Source organism: Phalaenopsis equestris, unplaced genomic scaffold, assembly GCF_001263595.1.
Source record: "Phalaenopsis equestris unplaced genomic scaffold, ASM126359v1 Scaffold233802, whole genome shotgun sequence".
Classification (NCBI taxonomy): Eukaryota; Viridiplantae; Streptophyta; class Magnoliopsida; order Asparagales; family Orchidaceae; genus Phalaenopsis; species Phalaenopsis equestris.
Genome location: NW_018251734.1, coordinates 1 through 24,691, shown reverse-complemented (window position 1 = coordinate 24,691; position 24,691 = coordinate 1). Strand labels below are relative to the sequence as shown.

Here is a 24,691-nt window from a genome sequence, read left to right as displayed (position 1 = left end):
AAAGAACAGATTACGAAAGAACAGATACAACACTACACTGTAGACACCATATCCTGACTAATACATGCATACATTGGATATCACATACACATACATTTCATACATCATATAGTACATCTTGCACGCCACATACACATACATCATATATCTTTATTTGATGGATTTAAATATTATCATATCACCTTTTTTTATACTACAGACACTATATCCACATACTACACTCTGCACGACAGATATTATATATCATGTATAGATACTACGGGTTTTTACACAGATATTACACTTGCACAACACTTGCACAAGAAATTACACTTGCACAAGAAATATATACTACACTCATACACACTATACAGTTCACACACTACGCCCTGCACGACAGATCCTACACTCACATACACAAACACTACACTTCGATAAATTCAGATACTACTCTTCATGTATAGGTGCACTACACTTTGAGGGGTTCAGATACTACTCTATTCACATATTCACTAAATGATAGGGTTTAAGACTGTCTGATTATAGGGGTGATTCGTTGGTGGCCTCTAGTTGATATTGATAGGTTGACCTCGATATATCAGTTGCCTGTGGGATCGAGATAAAGAGAAAAAGGGGTCTAGTCTGAGCTTATCCCCAAATTGAAATCTAATATCCCATCTCGAGACTTTCATATGCATGCTCATCATTTAACCTTTCTTTTATAATCTGCAAATGTTTACCTAACCCATTTATATCATACAATTGCAATCTGTTTTGAAGCTTTAGCAGAATTTGATCAGACACTCTTTTATTTATTTAATTTTCGTACTTTATTTTCTGCATACTTCTTTTTATTTTGTACTGTATTGTACTTCGTTACATGTCCCATGCATTTTCTTACCGCATCTTACAGCATAGTCTATTTTTCTGTTCTTTGTTGTACTGTAAACATTTACCAACATTTACTAGTATTCACGCTTTAGCTGCTACCTTTCTAGTATGTTTGTGCAATCCCCTAGGATAGGTCGTTCGAGACATGGTTTTTTTTTATTATTCTCCCTTCTCTCTCTCCTCTTTCTCGGAACGAGACGACGACGTGGTCAGTTGACGATTCATCTTCGGACAACGGTCGAGACAACTACCAAAGGTGGAAGGATGAGCTTATGCAGAACCTCGATAGATTTAAATAACATACCTATAGGACGTCAAGGTTGTTTGTTTGACACGATGTAAATCCTCACATTATCTTTTAAGATTTTCTACGATTTTATATCGTACGTTATAAGTCTTAAACTTTTTAGGATTCTGAGGTGGTAGTTCGGTATGACATAAATCCTCACATTTTCTCGGGTTATTTGCATATGACATACAGATATAAGTCCCGAATATCTAAATAACTTGCAAGACTGAAATATCACATAATCCTCTTTTATAGATATAAAGTCAAACCATAGATTAGTTTGAGATGTTATTGAATCTTCTTTAGTATCTTCGACATCTCCTACTTTTCATTTCTTTGGATTCTGGAAATAACTGTTCTTATTTGAACCTATCCCATTTGACTTTTCCTATGAACAATCGTGGAAATTTGAACGTTGAATTCTTGATGACGAAACCTCTGATCATTATCGAGAGTTTTCTCAGGTGACTTCGGTTGTCTAAGATGTAATTAACTATAGGGGTTTGCTCCTATAGGGAATTTAAGAACCCAGATTAATCTAAACCCCATTTAACCTATGTATCAGATAGGAAAATTTGTCGGCCATCAATGTATTAGATAAGGGAATTTGTCAGCTATAAATTTCGCAGACCAAAATAGAGTCATAAACTTTTAAGTTTAGATAGTTAAGTCACTAATAAATGATATGTTCATCCTCTGAGATGATATATCTTTTATGGTATTGTGCTCAGCTATTTAAACTATTAGATATATGAGATCTATTCGGTCTCATCATTTTTTTCAAAAATAAAGAATACCGTTTTCACAAAATTAAAATTACATTACATATATATATTAAATTCTAAATTTTAATTTTAGAATCTTATTTTCGAAAGAAAAATAGCCGACACATGAGCACTACCACCTTCTCGGATGCAGCCCTACAATAGAGAAAACAGCTCCACAAAGGAATCTGAAAACAACACACAACAAAACTAACCCTAACTCTAAAAACAATAAATAAATAGCTCCTACATGAAAGAGAAGCGGAAAAAAAGGGGAGAGGGCGAGCGGTAATCTCACCCCGTCAAAATCCCGAGGAGAAGCAGACAATAAAGGACATGGGGGCGGGCGACAGTCTCGCCCCATCAAAATCTGGCCTTAGGCAGCTCAGTCTGGGTTCCTCTTGGGCCGGTGGGGGGCGATATGTTAGCTCTCCCGCATGGGAGAGGTTTCGCACCGCATTTGTCTCCAGTGATTTTAGGGGAGCTTCGACCTCATTTGTCGGAGCTTCTGATTCCTTGTCTCCAATCCTAGCGGCATCTGGATCCCACTGTCGGCTGCACTGTCATCCAAAGCATCAAAGAAGTCGGTTTCACTTGCGCACACATATCCTTATTGATCCACTCCCCTAGGACTGTGGCCCCATGCCCTATACTGTTGGACCCTCCCAAGGTAACAATCAAATCAATCTGAAGTGTCGTGGAAGTAGCCTGCATATTATAATGTCTAGTTATTTATTCACTCGCTACATGCAACAAAACTATATGTTTTTCACGGAAACATCCATAAAACTGAACACAGATAATCATCAAAATAATCAGCAATAAGTTGCCTGAAATGCAAAAATTTATTACCCATAGATACTCTCTTAATTGTTTAGTGATGAGATACGTATCAAATTTTCACATTTTTATATTTTAATTCCAGCATTTTTCTTCTTCAAATATATGATTTTACGTTTTCAGAAGTTTGGAATTGCATTTTGCAGGTTACAAGAGAACTAGCCCGAAAATCAGAGTGAAAACGAGGTACTTTGAAAAAATCAGCACTGACGTAAGCACGCCTGAATCAGGCGTGGCCACGCCACTTGAGTAGCGTGGTCATGCCAAAATCGAGCGTGGTCAAGCTAAATGTGCCAAAATAAACCGCATGAAAGAGCTTTTGGCATGGCACGCCGAATGCGGCGTGACCACGGCGCCCAACCCGAGCCCACGGCGTAATTACACCGCAGATCAGACATGGTCACGCAGATGCATATTTTCAAATTTGGAAAATTTATTAGTGTGGGATTCTGACGAATTTAGAAAGATTTTTAAATTCATTATATAAAAGCATTGTAATTAAAATATTTAGGGAGCTTTTTTGAGAGGGAATTGCACAAGAGGCTAGGGTTGAGAGGGAGAATACTTCTTTTTTTCCAATTTTTCTTTTATTTGTATTTTCTAAGAGAGATGTGAGAGAAATTTGAGGCTATTCTTGTAAAAGATGAGATCAAAAAGCTGTTAAGTACTTTTTATTGCAATAAAAATGTTTTTTGCAGGTTTTATTTCCATAAAATCTACTTTATTTTTCTCTCGAGCCATAAGTAGCTAAACAGTTTTTCGTGCCTTTGTGATTCTCGGGATGGTTTTCTTGGTTTGATTTTTATTTTGGATTTATCGATCATTTTTTGTGCTTTGAATTGTTAAAAGTTGTTGGTTAATCTTTTGGCCGTAGTTTACTCCTAACCTGGCTAGTTAGGATGTTAAAATCCATCAAGATCTATGACTTCGACAGAAGCGTAGTGGAACGATTAAATTAACCACAATGTTGGACCTTGCAACAAATTGTAGGGGATTGAAATTTATTGGAGACGTCTATATATATATATATATACATACATATATATATTAAATTCTAAATTTTAATTTTAGAATCTTATTTTCGAAAGAAAAATAGCCGACACATGAGCACTACCACCTTCTCGGATGCAGCCCTACAATAGAGAAAACAGCTCCACAAAGGAATCTGAAAACAACACACAACAAAACTAACCCTAACTCTAAAAACAATAAATAAATAGCTCCTACATGAAAGAGAAGCGGAAAAAAAGGGGAGAGGGCGAGCGGTAATCTCACCCCGTCAAAATCCCGAGGAGAAGCAGACAATAAAGGACATGGGGGCGGGCGACAGTCTCGCCCCATCAAAATCTGGCCTTAGGCAGCTCAGTCTGGGTTCCTCTTGGGCCGGTGGGGGGCGATATGTTAGCTCTCCCGCATGGGAGAGGTTTCGCACCGCATTTGTCTCCAGTGATTTTAGGGGAGCTTCGACCTCATTTGTCGGAGCTTCTGATTCCTTGTCTCCAATCCTAGCGGCATCTGGATCCCACTGTCGGCTGCACTGTCATCCAAAGCATCAAAGAAGTCGGTTTCACTTGCGCACACATATCCTTATTGATCCACTCCCCTAGGACTGTGGCCCCATGCCCTATACTGTTGGACCCTCCCAAGGTAACAATCAAATCAATCTGAAGTGTCGTGGAAGTAGCCTGCATATTATAATGTCTAGTTATTTATTCACTCGCTACATGCAACAAAACTATATGTTTTTCACGGAAACATCCATAAAACTGAACACAGATAATCATCAAAATAATCAGCAATAAGTTGCCTGAAATGCAAAAATTTATTACCCATAGATACTCTCTTAATTGTTTAGTGATGAGATACGTATCAAATTTTCACATTTTTATATTTTAATTCCAGCATTTTTCTTCTTCAAATATATGATTTTACGTTTTCAGAAGTTTGGAATTGCATTTTGCAGGTTACAAGAGAACTAGCCCGAAAATCAGAGTGAAAACGAGGTACTTTGAAAAAATCAGCACTGACGTAAGCACGCCTGAATCAGGCGTGGCCACGCCACTTGAGTAGCGTGGTCATGCCAAAATCGAGCGTGGTCAAGCTAAATGTGCCAAAATAAACCGCATGAAAGAGCTTTTGGCATGGCACGCCGAATGCGGCGTGACCACGGCGCCCAACCCGAGCCCACGGCGTAATTACACCGCAGATCAGACATGGTCACGCAGATGCATATTTTCAAATTTGGAAAATTTATTAGTGTGGGATTCTGACGAATTTAGAAAGATTTTTAAATTCATTATATAAAAGCATTGTAATTAAAATATTTAGGGAGCTTTTTTGAGAGGGAATTGCACAAGAGGCTAGGGTTGAGAGGGAGAATACTTCTTTTTTTCCAATTTTTCTTTTATTTGTATTTTCTAAGAGAGATGTGAGAGAAATTTGAGGCTATTCTTGTAAAAGATGAGATCAAAAAGCTGTTAAGTACTTTTTATTGCAATAAAAATGTTTTTTGCAGGTTTTATTTCCATAAAATCTACTTTATTTTTCTCTCGAGCCATAAGTAGCTAAACAGTTTTTCGTGCCTTTGTGATTCTCGGGATGGTTTTCTTGGTTTGATTTTTATTTTGGATTTATCGATCATTTTTTGTGCTTTGAATTGTTAAAAGTTGTTGGTTAATCTTTTGGCCGTAGTTTACTCCTAACCTGGCTAGTTAGGATGTTAAAATCCATCAAGATCTATGACTTCGACAGAAGCGTAGTGGAACGATTAAATTAACCACAATGTTGGACCTTGCAACAAATTGTAGGGGATTGAAATTTATTGGAGACGTCATAAAGACAAGCGAAAGCTATCTTTGTGGAATTTAAAGTCTTCTTGGGACCTAGGCATAGCATTAAAAAAAACTCAATACCCTCGGTTGGCAACCACCACGAAAGAGAAATTTGTATGAAAATCAAGTCCAGTGTCACACCTAAATCACAGAGGCACGATCCTCATTAATATTGAAAAAACACAACAGAATTTGATACCTGTTTTCTTCTATTTTGCTTCTTCGAAATCTGCCAGATTTAGGATTTTTGTTCCTTGCTTTCTGAATTTGTTGAACTAGGTTGGAATAGTTAGTAAACTAGAGTTTTTGCCTTTTCAAAACAAATTCTTAACAAGCTTCCTTATGGGATCAACACGCGGTAATCTTTAGCCGCATTATTACTTGACACGTATATTTGTGTTGTCCTAAAATTGTGTGCCACATTTAGGTATAACGATATCCCTAACGACGTTGTTAGACAAAGATTTTTTCCCTTTACCATAGGGATGGAGCCAAGATGTGGTTGAACTCCTTAGCCCCAGGATTCATTACCACTTGAAAGGATTTGGCCCAGAAATTCATAGCTAAGTATAGCTAAGTATGTCTCTCCCTCCAAAAATTTAGGAATGACATCACATCCTTTGCAGAATTTGAGGGAGAGACCATTTCTAAGGCCTGAAAGAGATTTAAGAAGTTAGTTAGGAAATGTCCCCACCATGCCATACCCAACTTACCGATCATCCAAATCTTCTATAATGAACTTGTAGGTTCCCTTAGATCCCTTATAAAAGTTGTTGTAGAAAGCCTGTTCATGTCTAAGCCTTGTGAGGAAGCCTATGAAATAACCACCAATAGCTTTCAATGGCCTGCTGAGAGAGTGCAAGCCAAGAAGGTGACTAGTGTGCATGAAATAGATGTCCTAAATATCTTAGCTAACTAGGTTGTTCTCATATCCAAGAAATTGAATAGTCTCACTATAAGTGCAGTACAAGTCCCACCCCAAGTAAAAAAGTTTAGAGATGAGATTTTGAGAGATCCTACCACTTCTTCCTTAGAAGCTCTGAATGTCATAGGAAACCATAACCAAGCCAACAACCCTTACTCCAATACCTACAATCCTGAATGGAAACAACACCCCAACCTAGAGTGGAACAACAATAACCAAGCAATTTAGAGGGAGGAGCACAAAACCAATTCGTCCAAAGATAAAGACCAGCCCAACCTCCTGGATTTCACCCAAATCAAAACCAAAAGCTAGCCATGTTGGAGGAGTTGGTAAGACAGTTACATCTGGTAACACAAAGTCATGGAGTAGCCATTAGAAACATTGAGGGACAATTGGGGCAATTAGTGAGTTATTTCAACCATAGGACTCCAGGAGCACTCCCTAGTAACACTGAAGTAAACCCTAAGGAGAAAGGGAAGGAGCAGGTTCAAGCAGTAAAATTGAGGAGCGAAAGGGAGTTAGATGAAACTCCAAGAAATATGAACGCCCCATAGATGTGGAGTCTGATTTGGAAAAAGAGGAGGAAAGACCTACAAAGGAAATTGAAAATTTTAAAACCCCTAAGAAGAAGGAACCTGAGAGATTCCACCCTCATTCCCTTAGAGGTTGCGAAAACTGAAATTGGATCAACAATTTTCTAGGTTTTTAGAGGTCTTCAAGAAGTTAATCATCAACATTCCTTTTGATGAAGCCTCATAACAAATGCCTAGTTATGTCAAATTTATAGAGGATGTGTTGACCCGAAAGAGGAAATTAGGGAATGGAGAGACAATGGCACTAACAGAGGAGTGTAGTGCAATATTGCAAAAGAAGTTACCTGAAAAGATGAAGCACCCTGATAGTTTCACTATGCCATGTGTCATATGAGAGAAATTTGTTGGGAGAGCCCTTTGTGATTTGAGAGCTAGCATTAATTTGATGTCACTGACAATTTCAAGGACTTGAACTAGAAGAGACTACACCCACCACCACCTTGACCCTACAATTAGCTGACAGATCCATGGTCTTTACAATGTGTATCATTGAGCATATATTAGTTAAGGAAGGAAGATTCATATTCCCTATTGATTTTGTAGTCCTGGACATGGAGCAATACAAGGAGATTCCCCTGGTTTTAGGAATACCATTCTTAGCCACCGGTTGGGAAATGATCGATGTACAAGGGAAACTGACTATGTGGGTGAATGATGAGGAAGCAACATTTGGTATCATGATTATGAGATTCCTCCAAGATCGAAGTGACGATCATTGCTTTGACTTAATGGATAAGGTATTGACTAGTCGAATTTCAGAATTTTTGGAAGATAGTCCCGCAGAGCAAGAGGTGTTTGAGGATGAGACTGAGATATCTAATGTTGAATCTACTATGCTTGTAGAAGACAACTCTAAGAGGTTTTGGGAGAGGTTTAAACCCTTAGACTTGACCTTGCACACCAAGCCCATAGCACCATCCATAGAGGTAACCCTTGATTTGGACTTGAAAGCCATGCCCACTCACCTGAAGTATACCTACTTAGGAGGACCTTCAACTTTACATGTCATCATATCTGTTAAATTGAGTGTGGAGCAAGAGGACAAACTCATGAGGGTGCTTAGAGGATTTAGAAGGGCTTTTAGGTGGACCATAGCTGATATCAAAGGAATAAGCACATCTTTGTACATGCATAGAATTTTGATGGAAGAGTGCATGTACCTAAAGCTGACCCACAAAGAAGGTTGAACCCCATTCTTAAGAAGGTAGTTAAGAAGGAGATCCTGAAGTGACTTGATGCAGACATTATCTACCTTATCACAGATAGTATCTGGGTCAGTCCAATCCACTGTGTACCTAAGAAATAGGAGTCACAGTAGTGGAGAATGAGAAGAATGAGTTGATTCTCACAAGGAAAGTCACGGATGAAGGATTTGAATTGATTATAGAAAGTTGAATGCTGTCACTCGGAAAGACCATTTTCCCCTACCTTTTATGTATCAGATGTTGGATAAGTTAGCAGGGCATCCATTCTATTGCTTCCTAAATGGATATTCAGGATACGACTAGATCTCCATAGCCCCTCAGGACCAAGACAAAACCACCTTCACTAGCCCCAATGCGCCAACCATTTTCCGGCGTTGTATGATGTCCATATTTTCTGACATGATTGAGACTAGCATAAAGGACTATGAATGATTTTTGTGTATTTGGTACTTCATTTGATTCCTGCCAAAGTAATCTTACAAAATTTTTACAAAGGTGTGACGAACAAATTGGTGTTATATTGGTAAAGTGTCAATTCCTGGTGACTACTGAGATAGGCCTGATACATAAGATTTCGGAGAGAGGTATGAAAGTTAACCCTGCCAAGATTGAAGTGATAGACACCTACCACTACGAAAAGAGTTAGGAGTTTTTTAGGGCACGCGGATTCTACAGACGATACACTAAGGAGATAGACTCTCACCCATGTGGCGTTGCCACGCCGCCTCTTACCTAAAAATCTCTGTTCGAACTAGCGTGACCACGCCATCTTCGGGTGTGCCATGCCACTTGCTTGTCCTCGAATCATTTAACCAGCATGACCACACCGCCCATTGAGCGTTGTCACACCGCTTACTGTTCACCCGTGAAACAAGGATCGTGAATCATTGATACAAGCCGAATTTTTTTCCCTGATTCTTCATCTTCTTTATGAGAACTCCTCTTACAGCAGCTATTTTCATCTTTAGAGCTACAGGACACCAGATTCTTTGTTGAAATCTCGTCAAAAGTAAACAGTTAGATCAGGGCACGAACAGAAGGATTTTTGTGTCATTCTCCTCCAGTAAGTCCTCTTTTCCTCTTCACTTGATTTTCTCGCCAGAGGAAGATTTTTGTCAATTGATCTTGGCTCATTCCACACTTTTTCTCTGTTGAGGCTTTTTCCTGTGTCTTCCGAAGATTATTTGCTTTGTGTTTTTTTCTGTCGTGGCTCCTAGAATGCGCAGGAAAGAGAGTTCTCCCTCCACCTACGATCGGAAATGCTTTGTGAACCTTGCCTCTCAACAAAGATTTCTGAGCTTTGTGGGCAAGAAGAAGAGCATCACGGAATGTGCATTCCAATTTCTGAGGAGGGATGTTGAGGTTGATATTTTGAATCGGGGATGGCGAAACTTTGCCTATTCTGTCGAACTTGTCGGAGTCGTTCTCGTTTGTGAGTTCTATGCAAATGCAAAAGAATCCACGAACGGAAGAGTTTTTGTGCGAGGGAAGGCACTTCCTTTTGATGCCGCCACTATAATTACATTTTTTATGTCCCGGAGATTCCAAATTGTGGCTTTGGAGTTTCACCCTATCTGATTACCTGTAGGTGATCAGTCTTCTCACTGCTTCCACAGGGTCGTGGAAGACACATCCTGGCAATTATGGGGAAGTTCTAGTTAATTTTCCCATGACCTATTTGACCAGGAAGTCCAGTGTACGACATTATTTTATTGTTGCTCGATTACTCTCCACCACTAGTTTGACAGATGTTACGAAAATGTTGGTCGTTCTGAAATAATGTGTTCAAGAAGGAATTTCTATTGACATAGGGCAACTGATTCACGAGCCCATAGTCTACATTACTAGTTGATAGTCTACTGTAGGTCTAGATCATCCTAGCCTTATCACTAACCTATGCTTGAGGGAGGGATTAGTAGCGGATGACGATGAGGAGCTTCTGCAGACAGCTGCAGAAGCCGATCAAATTTACTTTTGTTCAGGGTTATGCCTCGCCATCTGTTGCTTCTCCTGAGCGGGGAGAGAGTTCTTCACGACGTCGAGCGTCAGTTTCACATGAATCCCCCTCGATGACCTGAACCGAGACATGAGGGAGATGCTGACACTTCAGGTAGAGTTGATCAGAGACGTTAGAAGCCTCTGCAGCACACAGGATACCATGCATCGGAGCTTGACGACCTTCACCGCCAGTATGCATATTATGCTAACCAGCACCAACAGCAGTGCGAGTACTTCCATGGCCGGCTGGGAGCATTCCAAGAGCGCTAGGGGATGAACCTGCGCTACCACCACCACCTTTCACCATTTGGAGCCCGACACTTGATCCCTCCACTCGAGACCCAATGGATGAGACTGACCGAGGAGAGTAGAGAGATTGTGTTTTGTGTTGTTGATTAATTTCTTTTCTACACTTGATCTGTGTATTGGATTGACTGTGGATGCTATCTTTGTAATCTGATAGTTGGATGCGATTGTAGTTGACTTTTCATGCAATACATTATTTTGCTACATGTACTTTATGCCACCTGCACTTTTTTACTTTGAGCAGTTGGATAGCATGTTCCCAAATTTTTCTCTACCTGTTAATAGCTTGAGCTATGGTTCATAGCCTATGCTGTTGTATATTCTGTTGTGCATTATTCATATATTGCTAGTAGGGTGTGGAACAAGTTTGGGGAAGGAGTCATCATCAAGCTGCCACAGATAATTCATAAGCTTGCAAAGATTTGTTTTTATCGTCACATTTCATAAGCTTCTATTAATATTAAGAAGAAAAAATTACATTAAGAAAATGTGAAATTTATTTAAGTTAGCGTGTAAGTGAATATTAGTAATTGAGTGCCATAAATGATTTTCTTCGATTTAAACATAGGAATTTTTAAAAATTTTAGAAAGGTGGAATTGTGAGATCAAAGACTTCTAATTAAAATTGCTTAGCACATAATGTCCTATTTCAATAAGGGATGAAGCTTAACGTGATTGAATTTATTTGGGAACTAGGAAACATGATAAGAGGTAGGTAAGCATTTGATTAAGATAGACTTAGAACTTATAAAAAATTGGAAAAAATTTTGATTAAACCTAACCAGATATAATAATTCTTGTAGGCCTCATATAAATTAAAAAAATTAAAAATTAAAAAATAAAAGAAATATTTGTTCGAAAAAGTATATGGATGGCCTGGAGAGAAGCTTGAGGTTAAGAACTTGGAGATCTCACACTTTGATATTCTAGATTCTCCCTATGTCCAATAATTTACCCATATCTTTATCAGAAATCTTAGGGAATTTATAAATTCATGAAAAGTTAATGGGAAACCTTAGCGGCAATAAGAATTAAGTGTGTAATCACTTATAATCAGAAAGAATGAAATCATAGTCCCACCAATCTAAATGAAAAATAATTTTCATGTTTAATTAGAAAATAGATCATGATAGGTATAAGATTGTAATTTTCAAAGAAATTCTAGCTTGAAAATGAAGATCACATGACCTTAATAAATTTTTCACCTCCTATTTGATTAATGAGACAAAGAATTGCACGAAAGAAAGTTGTTTTTATTTGAAAATTTGAGCATGTTAAAAGGATTACTTTAGCACAAGTAATGGGTAAAGTTTGGGGGGATTGATATGCATCAAATTTTAATGTTTTTCATGTTTTAATTTCAGCATTTTCCTTCTTCAAATAAATGATTTTACATTTTTGGAAGGTTGGAATTGCATTTCGCAGATTACTGCAAAACTAGCACGAAAATTAGAGTGAAAACGAGGGACTTTAGAAAAATCAACACTTGTGTAATCATGCCTGAATCAGGCATAACCACGCCACTTGAGTAGCATGGTCATGCTCAATTTACCAAAACAAACCGCGCGAAAGAGCTTCTGGCGTAGCCACTCCGAAAGCAATGTAACCACTCCGCCCAACCCGAACCCACGGCGTAATCACGCTGCAGGTTGGGTGTGGTCACGCAATTGGGTATTTTCATATTTCTAAATTTTTTTAAGTGCGGGATTCTGACGAATTTGGAAAGATTTTTGAGTTCATTCTATTAAATCATTGTAATTGGAAGATTTAGGGAGTTATTTGCAGAGAGAGTTGCAGAAAAGGCTAGGGTTTCTTCTCTTCTTCAAGATTTTCTTTTGTTTGTATTTTCTGAAAGAATTGTGAGAGATATTTGAAACTAGTCTTGTAAGAGAGGAGATCAAAAGGTTGTAAGCACTTTTTATTGCGATAAAAATGTTTCTAGCGGGTTTTATTTTCATGAAATTTTTTTTTGTTTTTCTCTCGAGCCATGAGTAGCTGAACAATTTTTTCATGCCACTGTGATTCTTGGGATGGTTTTCATGGTTTCGATTTTATTTTGGATTTCTCGTATCGTTTTCTGTGTTTTGAATTGTTAAAAGTTATTAGTTAATTTTTTGGCCTTCATTTACTCTAAGCTGGTCAGTTAGGACGTTAAAATTTATCATGATCTACGACTTTAGCAGAAGCATAGTAGAACGAATAAATTAACCGCAAGATTCGAATAAAATAGGAATATTTTATTCTGAACCTTGCAACAAATTTTAGGAGATCGAAACTTATTGGGGACACCAAAAAGATAAACGAAAGCTAACTTTGTGAAATTTCAAATCTTCTTAGGGACCTAGGCATAAACTTAAAAAGAACTCAATATCCCCGATTGACAACCACCACGAAAGAAAATTTTGTATGAAAATCAAGCCAATACACACCTAAATCACATAGGCACAATCCTCATTACTATTGGAAAAATACCAACAGAATTTATACCTAGTTTTCTTCTGTTTTGCTTTCTTTAAAATCTACAAAGTCTAGGATTTTCTTTTTTCCCTACTTTCTGAATTCGCAGAACTAGGCTGGAATAGTTAGTAAATAAGAGGTTTTGCCTTTTCAAAACAAGTTCTTAACAAACTTTTCTTGTGGGATCGATATGCGGTACTCTTTAACCGCATTATTACTTGACGTGTATGCTTGCGTTGTGCGGCCAACTTACTTCGCGGTACGTTTTGGCGCGTCGTGATGTTCATTAGTTGAAGCATAAACAAGAAGAATTGTTCGTGAATTTCCAAGAAAGATAAATTAACGTCCAGTTCTGCCAGTTTATTGTATGGAAAATAATCTCAAACAGTTATAGGTATGACATACATTTCCATCATCTTCATTATTATCATGACATTTATAGGTATAATATACGTGAACATAATCTTCATCATTATCATCAATATTCAATACATTTGTTCTTTCAGCCAAAAAAAAACTAACATTGAAACCGTTCTCTATGGATAGAAGTAATGATAATTTGTTTGATTTAGCGGATGTTTATTGCTATTAAAAACTTGCTGGAGACAGATTAAGCAAAATAGAGTTAATCATCATGCAAAAAAATATTTAAAAAACATGCATATCCAACATAATGACGAGATAGTGTTAGCATATAGTTTTGATCCATAACTTACCTATAATCAAATAGAGCAAGATGTTCACATTTTAATTATTGTTAGCATATAATAAACATAATGTTCCACCTGAGAAACAGAAAATAATCATTAATCCAGTTTGATAGAGATTGGGGACAAAGAAAATATCACCTTAATTGAATGACCTTGATTTGCTCGGATAAGGAGTTCTCCATTTTCCTCCAGGAGGCTAAACCTTTGCTTATTATCTCTTCGCACAGCCTAGAAAATATATAAAATCATGCAAAATAATTTATAACCTCGCACACATTGAATTTGCACTTTTTAAAAAAAGTATGGAAAAGGGACAAGAAAAATGTGATAAGTGAACCACTAGCCCTACCAAACTTCAGGATAAAAAATTTACCGAGACTCACAAAATTGTAATTCCTCAACATTTTCTAAAATGTGCACGATATTCCATTTAATTGATTGCCATTTTTTTAGAAAAATTGTTCCTAAAATTTAGCCATCCTCGAAAGTAAAAGTGATGTCAGTCTTCAGCACAGTCAAGATCAGTTCAACGTATATTTCTTGTAGGCCAATCGGAAAACTAGATGGATGACTCAAAACAACAAATAAGCCTCCCTAAAGCCTTGGCCGACCCTTCTCTTCACACAGCCTTTTTTTTTTGTATTTATCTTAAACTTTATTATTTTGAATTGAATAACTTAAAGGTAGTTTAAATTTTAGTCCTTAGTTGTTTCTCTCTAATTATGCTAACCCTAAGATATTCATGATTGAATTGAATTGAAAGCCTGGATTTTTTTGGTCTTCCTTAGCCTTTGAATAGAAATGTACTCTAGCCTCCTCCCTTCTCCAGATCAAAGAAGGGGGTTGTGGTTGTAAGTTGTATTCGTTATATTATTTTCTTCCCTTTTTCTCTTATTCTAGTTCTTAAAAGTATATTTTAAGCTTTTACTTATTTTCATTTGGTTTAATGCTCAAATAGTCAATTTTTCTTCAAGTTAAATGAAAAATGGAATCCTCTCCATCAGCAAACCCGGTGTCTTATCCATTCCACTTCAAGATCTCTACTTTAGGAGAAAAAAAAGGTTGAAAACAAGAACACGCAATCAACTTCTGACATAAAATCATTCCATAAGAGCCATTGATCCACCTCCATCAAATTTTGAAATTCGAAAACAGTTCCCATCAAGGCAAACCCCGGTGCCCATCTTCTTATGGCCAAATATAGGAAAGTAGGTCAATGTAGTTACCACTGTTCTTCCAATCTTTATGACATCACCAACTAAGGTTAGAAATTTGGGTCAAAGATCAAAGATCGCTCAAAATTCAGATAATATTTTGGTTTTATGGAAGTTAATCAGCCAAATAATGAGCTAAGTCTCGGCCCATAGCTCGAATCAAAATTGAATAAAGCTAATCCAAATCAGACAGAGAAATAAATGTCTATTCGTATGAATGTGTACATAGATGTTTGAATGACTGTGTATGCATCTATGAATTTATATATGAATCTACATATATGTAAATGTATGTGGATGTTGTAAAAGAATTTGCCTCAGTTGTTTGAATATTTATTGAGATTCAATTGTGTTTTTGCTCAAATAGAATTTAACAAGCCATATTTCGCTTGAATCTAGATTGGATAGAGCAAATCTGTAGAAACGCTTAGCTTTTCTTGAGATCAAGCTGAAAATTTAAGATAATCTTTAGTCGGGGTTAGATGGGCTAAAGATAAAATCATTAAGAACCTCATCTTTGACCGTTTTCCTTAAACCTAATCTTTGGGAGCAATTATGCATATAATCGCAATTTAGAAGAAAAAAAAGCAAGCATTTAATTTCAATGCTAAAAATTAAAGGCTTACAAATCCTAATTATGCCAACAGCACATCCCACCTAATAATCAAATTTGCATCCATCCAAAGTTGTGAGTATCTCTCCCCTACCCCCTTAAATTGAAAATAAATTCCTTACTGCATCAAAAAATAACCACAAAACAACGCATTAAATTCTTCAGTCAAGTTTATCTTACCAAAAATTGCACTTGTAGATTGATCTATCGGAACAAAGCAAACATAGCAAAAAAGAGAAGATCTAAATTAAGGGGACGCCTCTAAATAGCACTGCAACAAGATAAAGCACTACATCGTATTGGAAAAGTTTTGATTTGATTGTGAATTGCAATCTCACTAACTTGACACTGGACTACATGACATGAGTGCCTTCAAAACTTACTCCAAGTCTGTCCATATATTACTATGTCTACATGCTTCACCTTACTAGATATTGAATTCATGAATAACTTGTTATTAATTAAAATTGGTAAACCACAAGCAAATAATTAAAATTGGTAAACCACAAGCAAATAACAATTCAAAAAAAAAGGCATGTGTTAGTTAGTCTTATAAAATATATAAATTTTTAAGTGTTAGATATCTAATTATCTCGTGTTAAGATCATGAAGCGTTTTAGCATATTGCTATTCTCAAATAAGAGATACTGTGCCAGACATATATATCAATTTGAATACCAATTCACATTTTTAGCATAGCCTTGTTGTATGGTTGAAAAGTTCTAGAACCTATACTTGTGTTAATAGGTCTTCCTATAAATGATTTTCATCAGATGGAGCTATCCAACCCACATCGATGGTGGGTGATGATTACAACCATTACTCCATTGTGTTACTTCCATCATATTTATTTGTGGGTCAAATAAATATGATATAAAATCAATGTCATCTCACCATCCATCTCAATCAATATAAGTTACATGTGTGATTATCATAGTACAATTAAAAAAAATGAAATTAGACAACAAAAAAAAGGTAATAAATACATCATCAGATAAAGTTGACAAAATTTGTATATATCTATCATTTTATTTCTTGACCATTTTGATTATAAGCAAAGAGTAATTTAGTTCTTTATTTGAATTTTTTTTTTTTTAATATTCACCTTGTATAGAGCATTGGGATTAATGATGACTATATTGAATTGAAAGCTTCAAAATTTTGGCACCATTAACCTTAGAATAATTGGAAACTTGCCTCTTTCCTCCTCTTCCAATTCCTATTTATGCAAGTCGATTGCTCTAAGTTGCAAGTAAGGTTCTTCCTCCCCCTTTCCTCTTCTTTTGGTTCTCAAGGTGCATTTTTCACTTATTTTCCTTCAGTTGTATGCTCGAATTCTTTTCATTTTAAATCAGAAGCGAAAGTAACAATCCATCAAGAAACACTAGGTTTCATCCCTGCCTCTTTAAAAGAACTCTACCATAATTGAGGGAGAAGGCCGAATTCTCAAACTACCACTATAAACTTTTAATATCAAATCCTTCATTTAATAAAATATTAATAGTCACCTATCTAACCTCCATCAAAAGCAAGCTCTATATAAACTATATGGTTTATAAAGATAGGAAATAACTACTACGCTGACAATGATAAACAAAAAAAAGAAGTGCCTTTTGTGCATGCTTACAAATGTTATAGCCATAGAACAAGCTATATCTTTAACTAATTGCTACCACATCATATATGTTGGATGGAGCTAAGTTTTGAAAATGATAATTGTTAGATACAAACTTAGTATGATCTAAACTTTCCTTCTCAGAGTTACAGGATTCCAAAAATTTTGATGAATATTATGATTGAGCCATGTTGATATTGAGAATTTAAGGTGTGATATCGAATGAAACTAAGGGCGCGTTTGGAGCAGCTTATTGGCTGTGGCACGGTGGCAAAATATCAGATTAGGTGTTTGGTTCGAACAGTGAGGCAGCGGTTTCCAAAACTCGGGCCACGGGCTCAACTCAGCAATCCACACTTTTTCATGTCCCTTTTACCTGGTTGTCCCTCTTTTTTGTGGTTTGAGGTCCATTTCTACTCACTTGCGTCTCTGCCTCGCTCCTCTTATCTCTTCTCTCGTGTCTCTGCCCTATGTATTTTCTCTTCTCTTGCTTATCTCCGGTCTTTTGCACCGATGGCGTGGATTGCCCGTGTTTGGTTCTTTTGCTCTCCATCATCGTTTAGTACCTTCTACCCTTTCTCTTTGAGGTTTATTTTCTCTCTCAGTGGTTTTGCTCTTTGTGGTGTGTGGTTCAATGCGTTTTGTGGCTTGTTTTTTGCGGTTTGTGGTTTTGCTCTATAAATAAATTGAATTTCTATGCTAGAAGGAAGAGATTTGGAATTTTCATTTTTTTTTTTTCTGTGAAATTTAGAGGTTGTTCTTCGGGTTTGTTCTCTGTCTCGATTGGGTTGCTATTAGTCGTTTGCTCTCTTTCTCAAACGGGTTTCTCATTTTGGTTTATGGCCTCTGTGTATGCCCAATGATTTTTTTTTATTCATCTCACGGTTTGGTTGCTCTTTGTGGTTTACTCTCTTTCTCATATGGGTTGCTCATTATGGTTTGTGGCCTCAGCGTATGCCCAATAACTTTTTTGTTTGATTACTTCATCTCGTGGTTGGGTAGCTGTTTGTCTCGGTTGAGATGATTCTCGTCTCACTTGTGATGATGGTGTGTTGGTGGTAATGATGTGGCAATGGTGGTGGTGATGGTGGTAAATGTGTGGTGGCGGAGATGGCAGCGGGGTGAGGGGGTGGTGGGGTGGTATGTATGGTGGTAGTGGCGGTATGGTAAATGTGTAGTGGTGGTGGTGGTGTAATGGTGATAGTATATTGGTTATGATGATGTGATGGTAGCATATTGACATTGATGATGTGATAGTGTTGATGGTAAATATGCGGAGGTGGTGCGTTGGTGGTGGTGGTGGTCGTCGTCGTCGTGTATTGGTTATGATGATATGATGGTGGTGATGTGTTGATAGATTTCAGATGTTTTTTTCTATAAAATTTCCAGCTATTGGATTTTAAATTGTATTTTATGTTTTGACGAGTTAAAATTTTATTGTCTGCCAGAAATTATGTTGTTTTGTTCTTTTCTTGCTACTAGTCGTGATGGGTAAGACAAAAAAAAATTGGTTCGTCTGCTATGTGAGATAAAAAGGTGAAGCTAATAATTTGTGAACAGTTAAAAAAGGATTAAAAATATATAAAAATAAATAAAGCGAGGATTCATGGGCTTGAGTTGGGATCCCATAAAGCGAACAATCGATGCTTCAGAAGAATACATGGTAGAGAGATTGGAGGTAAGAATTTATGAAACGTCCAGTCCTTCCACTGTTTTATGTCAATTTCAATTACATCAACATATCAATCATCAATTAATTTGTAGGTCGTGACAACTGTCAAAAAGTTCAAGTCCAGCGGCATTAACCCTAAGCTTGAAGAAAACATGGACCATCGTGAAGTCGTGGCCACAGGTGAGAATGCATTGGCACCAAGCAACAAAGTGCATGCTAACAGAGTAGAGCATGTAGATGTTTAGAAAATTATTGAGTCAATTGACAGTTCCAACCCTAACCTAATGAAGTTGAATATACTAGTTGTTACAAACGTCCTAGGGATGAGAAAAAAAAAATATGGTGCAATTTTCATTAGAAGTCAGATTTCACAAATAGTTGATTCATGCACAAATGAGTTTAGCACATCACATTCAATTTCTATTCAATAAGTTATGATAATTCTAGAAGAAACTCCATAATTAATCAATACATGTCATATTACTTATTTTCAATGAAGTTGTTAGAATACCCAAATATAAGAGAGTTCATTATGTTGATGACACCAGACCGTAGGGTGAATTATTTACACTACTTTAATAATAATCAAGATATTTGAATCTTATTTTATTTGTGGGACATCTTTATGTTCGATTGATATAGAGACATTTTTTTATGTACCAGCAAAACAATCTTTCATTACTTTTGGAATTTTCATTATCATGATTTTTGTTTAATGAAGTACTTACTAATTTAGTGTTATTTATATGTGTTAGTAGCATCAACAGTGAATAACATGGATAGAGAAAGACAAAAAATGTTTATTGTGATGACACTTTATGCAATGATGTTCATGTGAAATCTCAATTTAGTGTAAATCATTTTTTCAGCCCTACATATATGCTTCCCCACATGGATGGTCTCCTAGGCAACTGTGAGTTTAATATATATTTTTTTACATTTTTTTTTTTTTTTGAGGTGTATGATGAGATATATGACCATAGAAGTTCTTTTGGATGGCATATACATTTATATGGGTTTTGACATGTATGAAATTGTCATCAAGGCAACCAAGATTCCCACTTTTTCAGCTATATAACTGTTAGGGTTCTTATGGATGTTCTTTGACGTGACACATACGAGCTTGGTATTATATGATATAAAGACAACCAATGTCCTCTTTCTTTAAGGTCTTTTGTCTTCTTGCAAAGACAGATTATTTGTCGATTTTTCCTTTGCTCTGAAACATCACAATTTTATAAAACTTGAATTGTGTTTTTCTCTTATTCTTATTAGTTAATGTTGCATCTAATTGTTTGTGGTTTGTGATTTTAAACCTTCAAAAAATATAAGTATGAGGTTTTCAGGTGTCTTTAGAGTTTTATATTGCTACTATGGACTGCAGTATTCTCTACATACTTCACAAAAAAAACATAGTTACGAGAAAAATTTTACAGGTGTTCAAGGAACATATCAAATGAAGATTGTGACTTCTTCAGGTGAGCGGATCAGTTCAACGATTCCACCTCAGATACTGATCAGGCATGGAGAGTTTCTTTGAAGAAGAGATTATCGCATGAAATTGATCATCTGCATTTTAAATTCAATATCATGATAATGTTAATTATTATTTTAATAGTTTTGTTTTTTACTTTTGCTTCTTTTGTTATTGTTTAGTGTGATATCAATTTTTAGTTGTAATAGTTAAACTTATGAGTTTTGGGGGATGTTAAATCAAATTTTTATTTTCATGTATGAGTTATTCAACATGGGCTGATTTTGTTATAAATAGTAGAGCAATACAAGGGCAGACATGCTTTTTATTATAAACAACCGCAACACCTCTTACTGCACAAAACAAACAGACATATAGCTTCCTCGTAGCGGCTTTTAGTAGCATTTTTCTGGCATAGCTATTGCGCAAAAGCTTTTTAATAAGCTACAATTGTCTCAAACATGCCCTAATTTTTACTTATTTTGCATCCTAATAAGAGTGGGCTCAATGCCTACTAACTATTTGGGGTCTTTGTCAAGTTGATGCCCCGTTGAACATTGAATTCAACCTCTAAAGTCCATGTCTAATAGTTGAATCTCGATAAAAAATAAATACAATATGCCCCTTACATCAAACACACACTGTTTAAAAAATCGGATGAAATCGGTCGGTTCGACTGTGAACAAGCTAGTGGTTCGGTTTAGAGCAGGCTAAAAACTACCCCTAAATTGGACTGGCTATAATCGGCCTAAAACGACTGTCCAACCTTAAAACCGGCAAACCAGTCGCAGTTCAAATGAACCGTTTTATATTTATTTTTATATTTTTTGGACAATCCATGAATATTTATATTATAAATCTCAGCTACCGAGGATTTGAAATTTCATGCCCGAAAAGCTTCGCAGCTAAGCCTTCCTTTTATAGAGATATTAAGAATGTCTAAAGACAAATGTCGATGTGGGACTTAAGGTAACTAGGAGAACTTTCATTTGAATGCATCAGATTCTATGGAGTATTTTTAAGAATATTTATATACATACCACTCAAATCTTATTTATTTACATATCTAACTCCTAAACTTGTATTTTTTATAAATATACCACTCAAATAATTTTTAAAATTAAAAAAGTTAAGCATTTGTTTAATACATACAAAAATTTAATATAAAAATATATAAATAAATATTATTACTTAATTATTTAATTATTTTGAGCCAAACAAACAGAACAAAATGAGCAAATATTTATTTGGGTTCGACCCGTTCATAAATCGAGCCCAAAAATATTTGTATTATTAAATTATTATATTATTATTAAATTATTTTGGATCATATTTAATTAATTTTTATATTTATTATGTCATTCGGTTCAACCCTGGTCGAACTCATGAATCTGGAACATGTCCTTCTTCCAGTTTGATATCCAGTCTGATTTTCACAGCCTTGCAAAAACCCACGAGTCGATCTAACAAATATTAAGAATATAAACAATAAAACAAGCAATCATAAGTAAAATAAAATGAATGAATCAAAAAGCTCAACAAGAAGAAATTACACATGTTTTAACAACGTAAGTATTAACATTTTTGAATGAATAATGCTACACAACTCAAATCCGCAATTAAAATAGGACCTCATCAACTATCATTATTTGCTACTGTAAAAACTGTTTAATGATTGGTGTTTAATGATCACTACCAAAAAATAAGATTTTTTCCGTGGATATTAGGTATCATAGTCATATAAGAGATATACTCAAAGATGCCTTCCATTCATATAAACATATTAATTTGATATGAAGTAATTAATATAGAATATTTTACTATATATAAAGTTAGGAAAATTTGTATCACCCAAACATTTATATTTACATTATGATATGTTGGTGTCATAAATCTATGAATAAAAAGGTGTATTAAACTTTTGAGAAGTTAATAATAGTGTTTTTTTATGGGCTGCAAACAATTTGAGTGTTATATTCATTAATATTAAAATTTAAGATTTAGATATGTATATTCATAAGAATTATGTGGAATATTACACAAACACAGTCTTTTACCAGATTTTAAGACTCTTCATTAGATTAAGACATTTTGCTCAAATCTAACTTTTTTATCCATATACGAAGAATCCCAGAGAATAATTTATTCAACCCACTTTTTTAAAAGAATTATTGTTTAGATGTACTCTAATTTTATATAGAAAACCATATCAGAGGAAGCCAAAGCATTGGAAATAAATGTGGAATTGGTAGCATCCCATTGTATGATTATCGATATTAATTTCACAAACAAAAGCTATTTCTACTGACCTCCTTCACATCCTCAATAGTGTGTGCTCTTAGCGGCACTTTAGCATACGTAGTTAGATTCAGCTTCAACAAGTCGCCAACACGAACAAACCCATCACTTCTCATTTCCAAGTTCACCTCAGCAGCCATATGACGAAGAATCCTAGTCCTGAAAATTTAATCAAAATGGCCCAAAAATCTATATAAATCCCGCTAACTGGAACTGAAAAGTTTTGTCCAAGATCCAACGGAAGACAATTTTGATATTAGATATAAGAGATTGGTATGGAGAAGTACATTAGTCGACCAAGGGCATCAATCCGATGGTCCTCACCGCCGACAGAATCTCCCTTACTGAAATCCCTCCCCCGCCCTCTCCCGCTTCTGAGAGAAAAAGTATCATGAACCCTGATTAGGACATGAATGAAAACATAGTGATTGGAACTAGTCGGAGATTACCTTTTGCTGGAGGTGGCTGAAGAGGAGAAGGGCTTCGAGTGATGGGAATCAGCTGGGTTCCCCTTGTCCATGCAAAGCAGAAGGATGGGATGTGGAGCACTTACTGGACAGAAGAATTTGAAGAAAGAAGATGAAGGCGGAACTCGATGAAGCGAGGATAGTCGAAAGAGGCGGAGGGCAGAACCAATCGAAGCTCGCATCTAGGGGCTCTCTGGTAACGGATTTAGAGCATGACTCTATCGCGAGGTTTCCGGCGCGAAGGAGATGCCTTCAGGCGAAAGTGGAAGGGGGAGCGAAGGAGAGGAGATAGCTCTTTCGTTTTAATTTATTTTTATTAAAGTTAATTTTATTAATTTGATTTATTAATATTTAATGTATTATCAAATTAATTGAAGTTAGATAATCTACATGTAATGCAAAATTCACCATTGTAGGATGATTGTTTAGAGTATTTTGCTTAATAAAACTTTATTTAAATAAATTATTATTATCTTGTACTAATTAATAATTAATTATTTCAAAAAAAATTAAATTGATATTTAACTACTTTTAATAGAATACTTGGGGTCGGCTTTATGAATCTTTTTTCTCCATTAAGTCCTATTCAGTGTCATATTTTTATTTAATTCTAATTAATTAAGATCATCCTTGTACAATATGCCTAAATTTTTCTAGGTCTGTCTCTACCTTTTTTAATATAGGTCGAATCTAAAACATTTACTCTCCTAACCGGATCATTAGATGGTTGACGTTTAGTGTGGTTAAGCCATCCAAAATGATTCTCTCTAATTTTGTCAGCCACAGGAGCTACACCAACCCTATCATGAATATATTCATTTCGCATTTTGTCTCTAAGTGTAAAGCCACTCATCCACCCAAGCAATCTCATCTCAGCAACACTTACACTTATTTTTATGCTTCTCTTTTAAAGGTCAGCATTCTGCGCCATAGAGCCTTATAGGTCTGACCGTCATCTTATAAAATTTTCTTTTCGTCTAAGGGTACGTTTAGGTCACTTATCTTACGCGGTGCAGCCTCAAGTCGCACATTTTTCGTTCGGATGATATGTTTTGGGGGCGTTTTGGATAATTTCGGCAGAATGCAGGCCGCAAGTATAACCCCTCGGCCCTCATTTTCTATTATATGTCGCTACGTTTTTTTACTAACTTATCACGAGCCCTCTTTAACAACTAAGCTTCTCCCTCTCTTCTCTCGTGACCACACCGAGCTTTTCCCTTCCCTTTCTCGCGACCGAGATTTACTCTCCCCTTTCTCATTTCAAGCTTGTCTCTCCCCGGTCGCCTCCTCATGTCCAGTTTGTGATCCATGTCTCGTATTTGCTTGGATCATTTCCTCTCCTTCGGCCTGTGGTATTCTCTTCCAACTTGTGTCTGACATTATGTTTTTGTGATTAGTTTTTCTCTTGTTGGCTTTCGATTGATTGTTCTCTTGCTGATTTTCGATTAATTTTTGATTAGATGTTCTCTTTGCGGTTTTTCTTTGGTGTTGAATTTTCTTTATCTAGGTGATGCCCACCGTGGATTTGGTGGCGGTTGTTTGATGGGCTG

General features: G+C 36.1%; 1 protein-coding gene across 2 annotated transcripts in view; it reads right to left on the bottom strand.

The window, feature by feature from the left end:
- LOC110038771 (tRNA 2'-phosphotransferase 1-like) overlaps positions 1 to 23,425 on the bottom strand; it is a 43,928-nt gene extending 20,503 nt beyond the window's left edge. Inside the window, exons 1-4 of one of the 2 annotated variants that reach the window (XM_020743675.1) lie at positions 23,124 to 23,425; positions 22,962 to 23,048; positions 22,686 to 22,833; positions 13,927 to 14,016 (exon numbers count right to left, since the gene is read on the bottom strand). In XM_020743675.1, the coding sequence (XP_020599334.1) occupies positions 13,927 to 14,016; positions 22,686 to 22,833; positions 22,962 to 23,048; positions 23,124 to 23,323 (525 nt within the window). In that variant the 5' untranslated portion in view covers positions 23,324 to 23,425. The remainder of the gene's footprint in view (positions 1 to 13,926; positions 14,017 to 22,685; positions 22,834 to 22,961; positions 23,049 to 23,123) is intronic. The other variant, XM_020743676.1, reaches the window with a different exon arrangement.
- Positions 23,426 to 24,691: the final 1,266 nt, after the last annotated feature.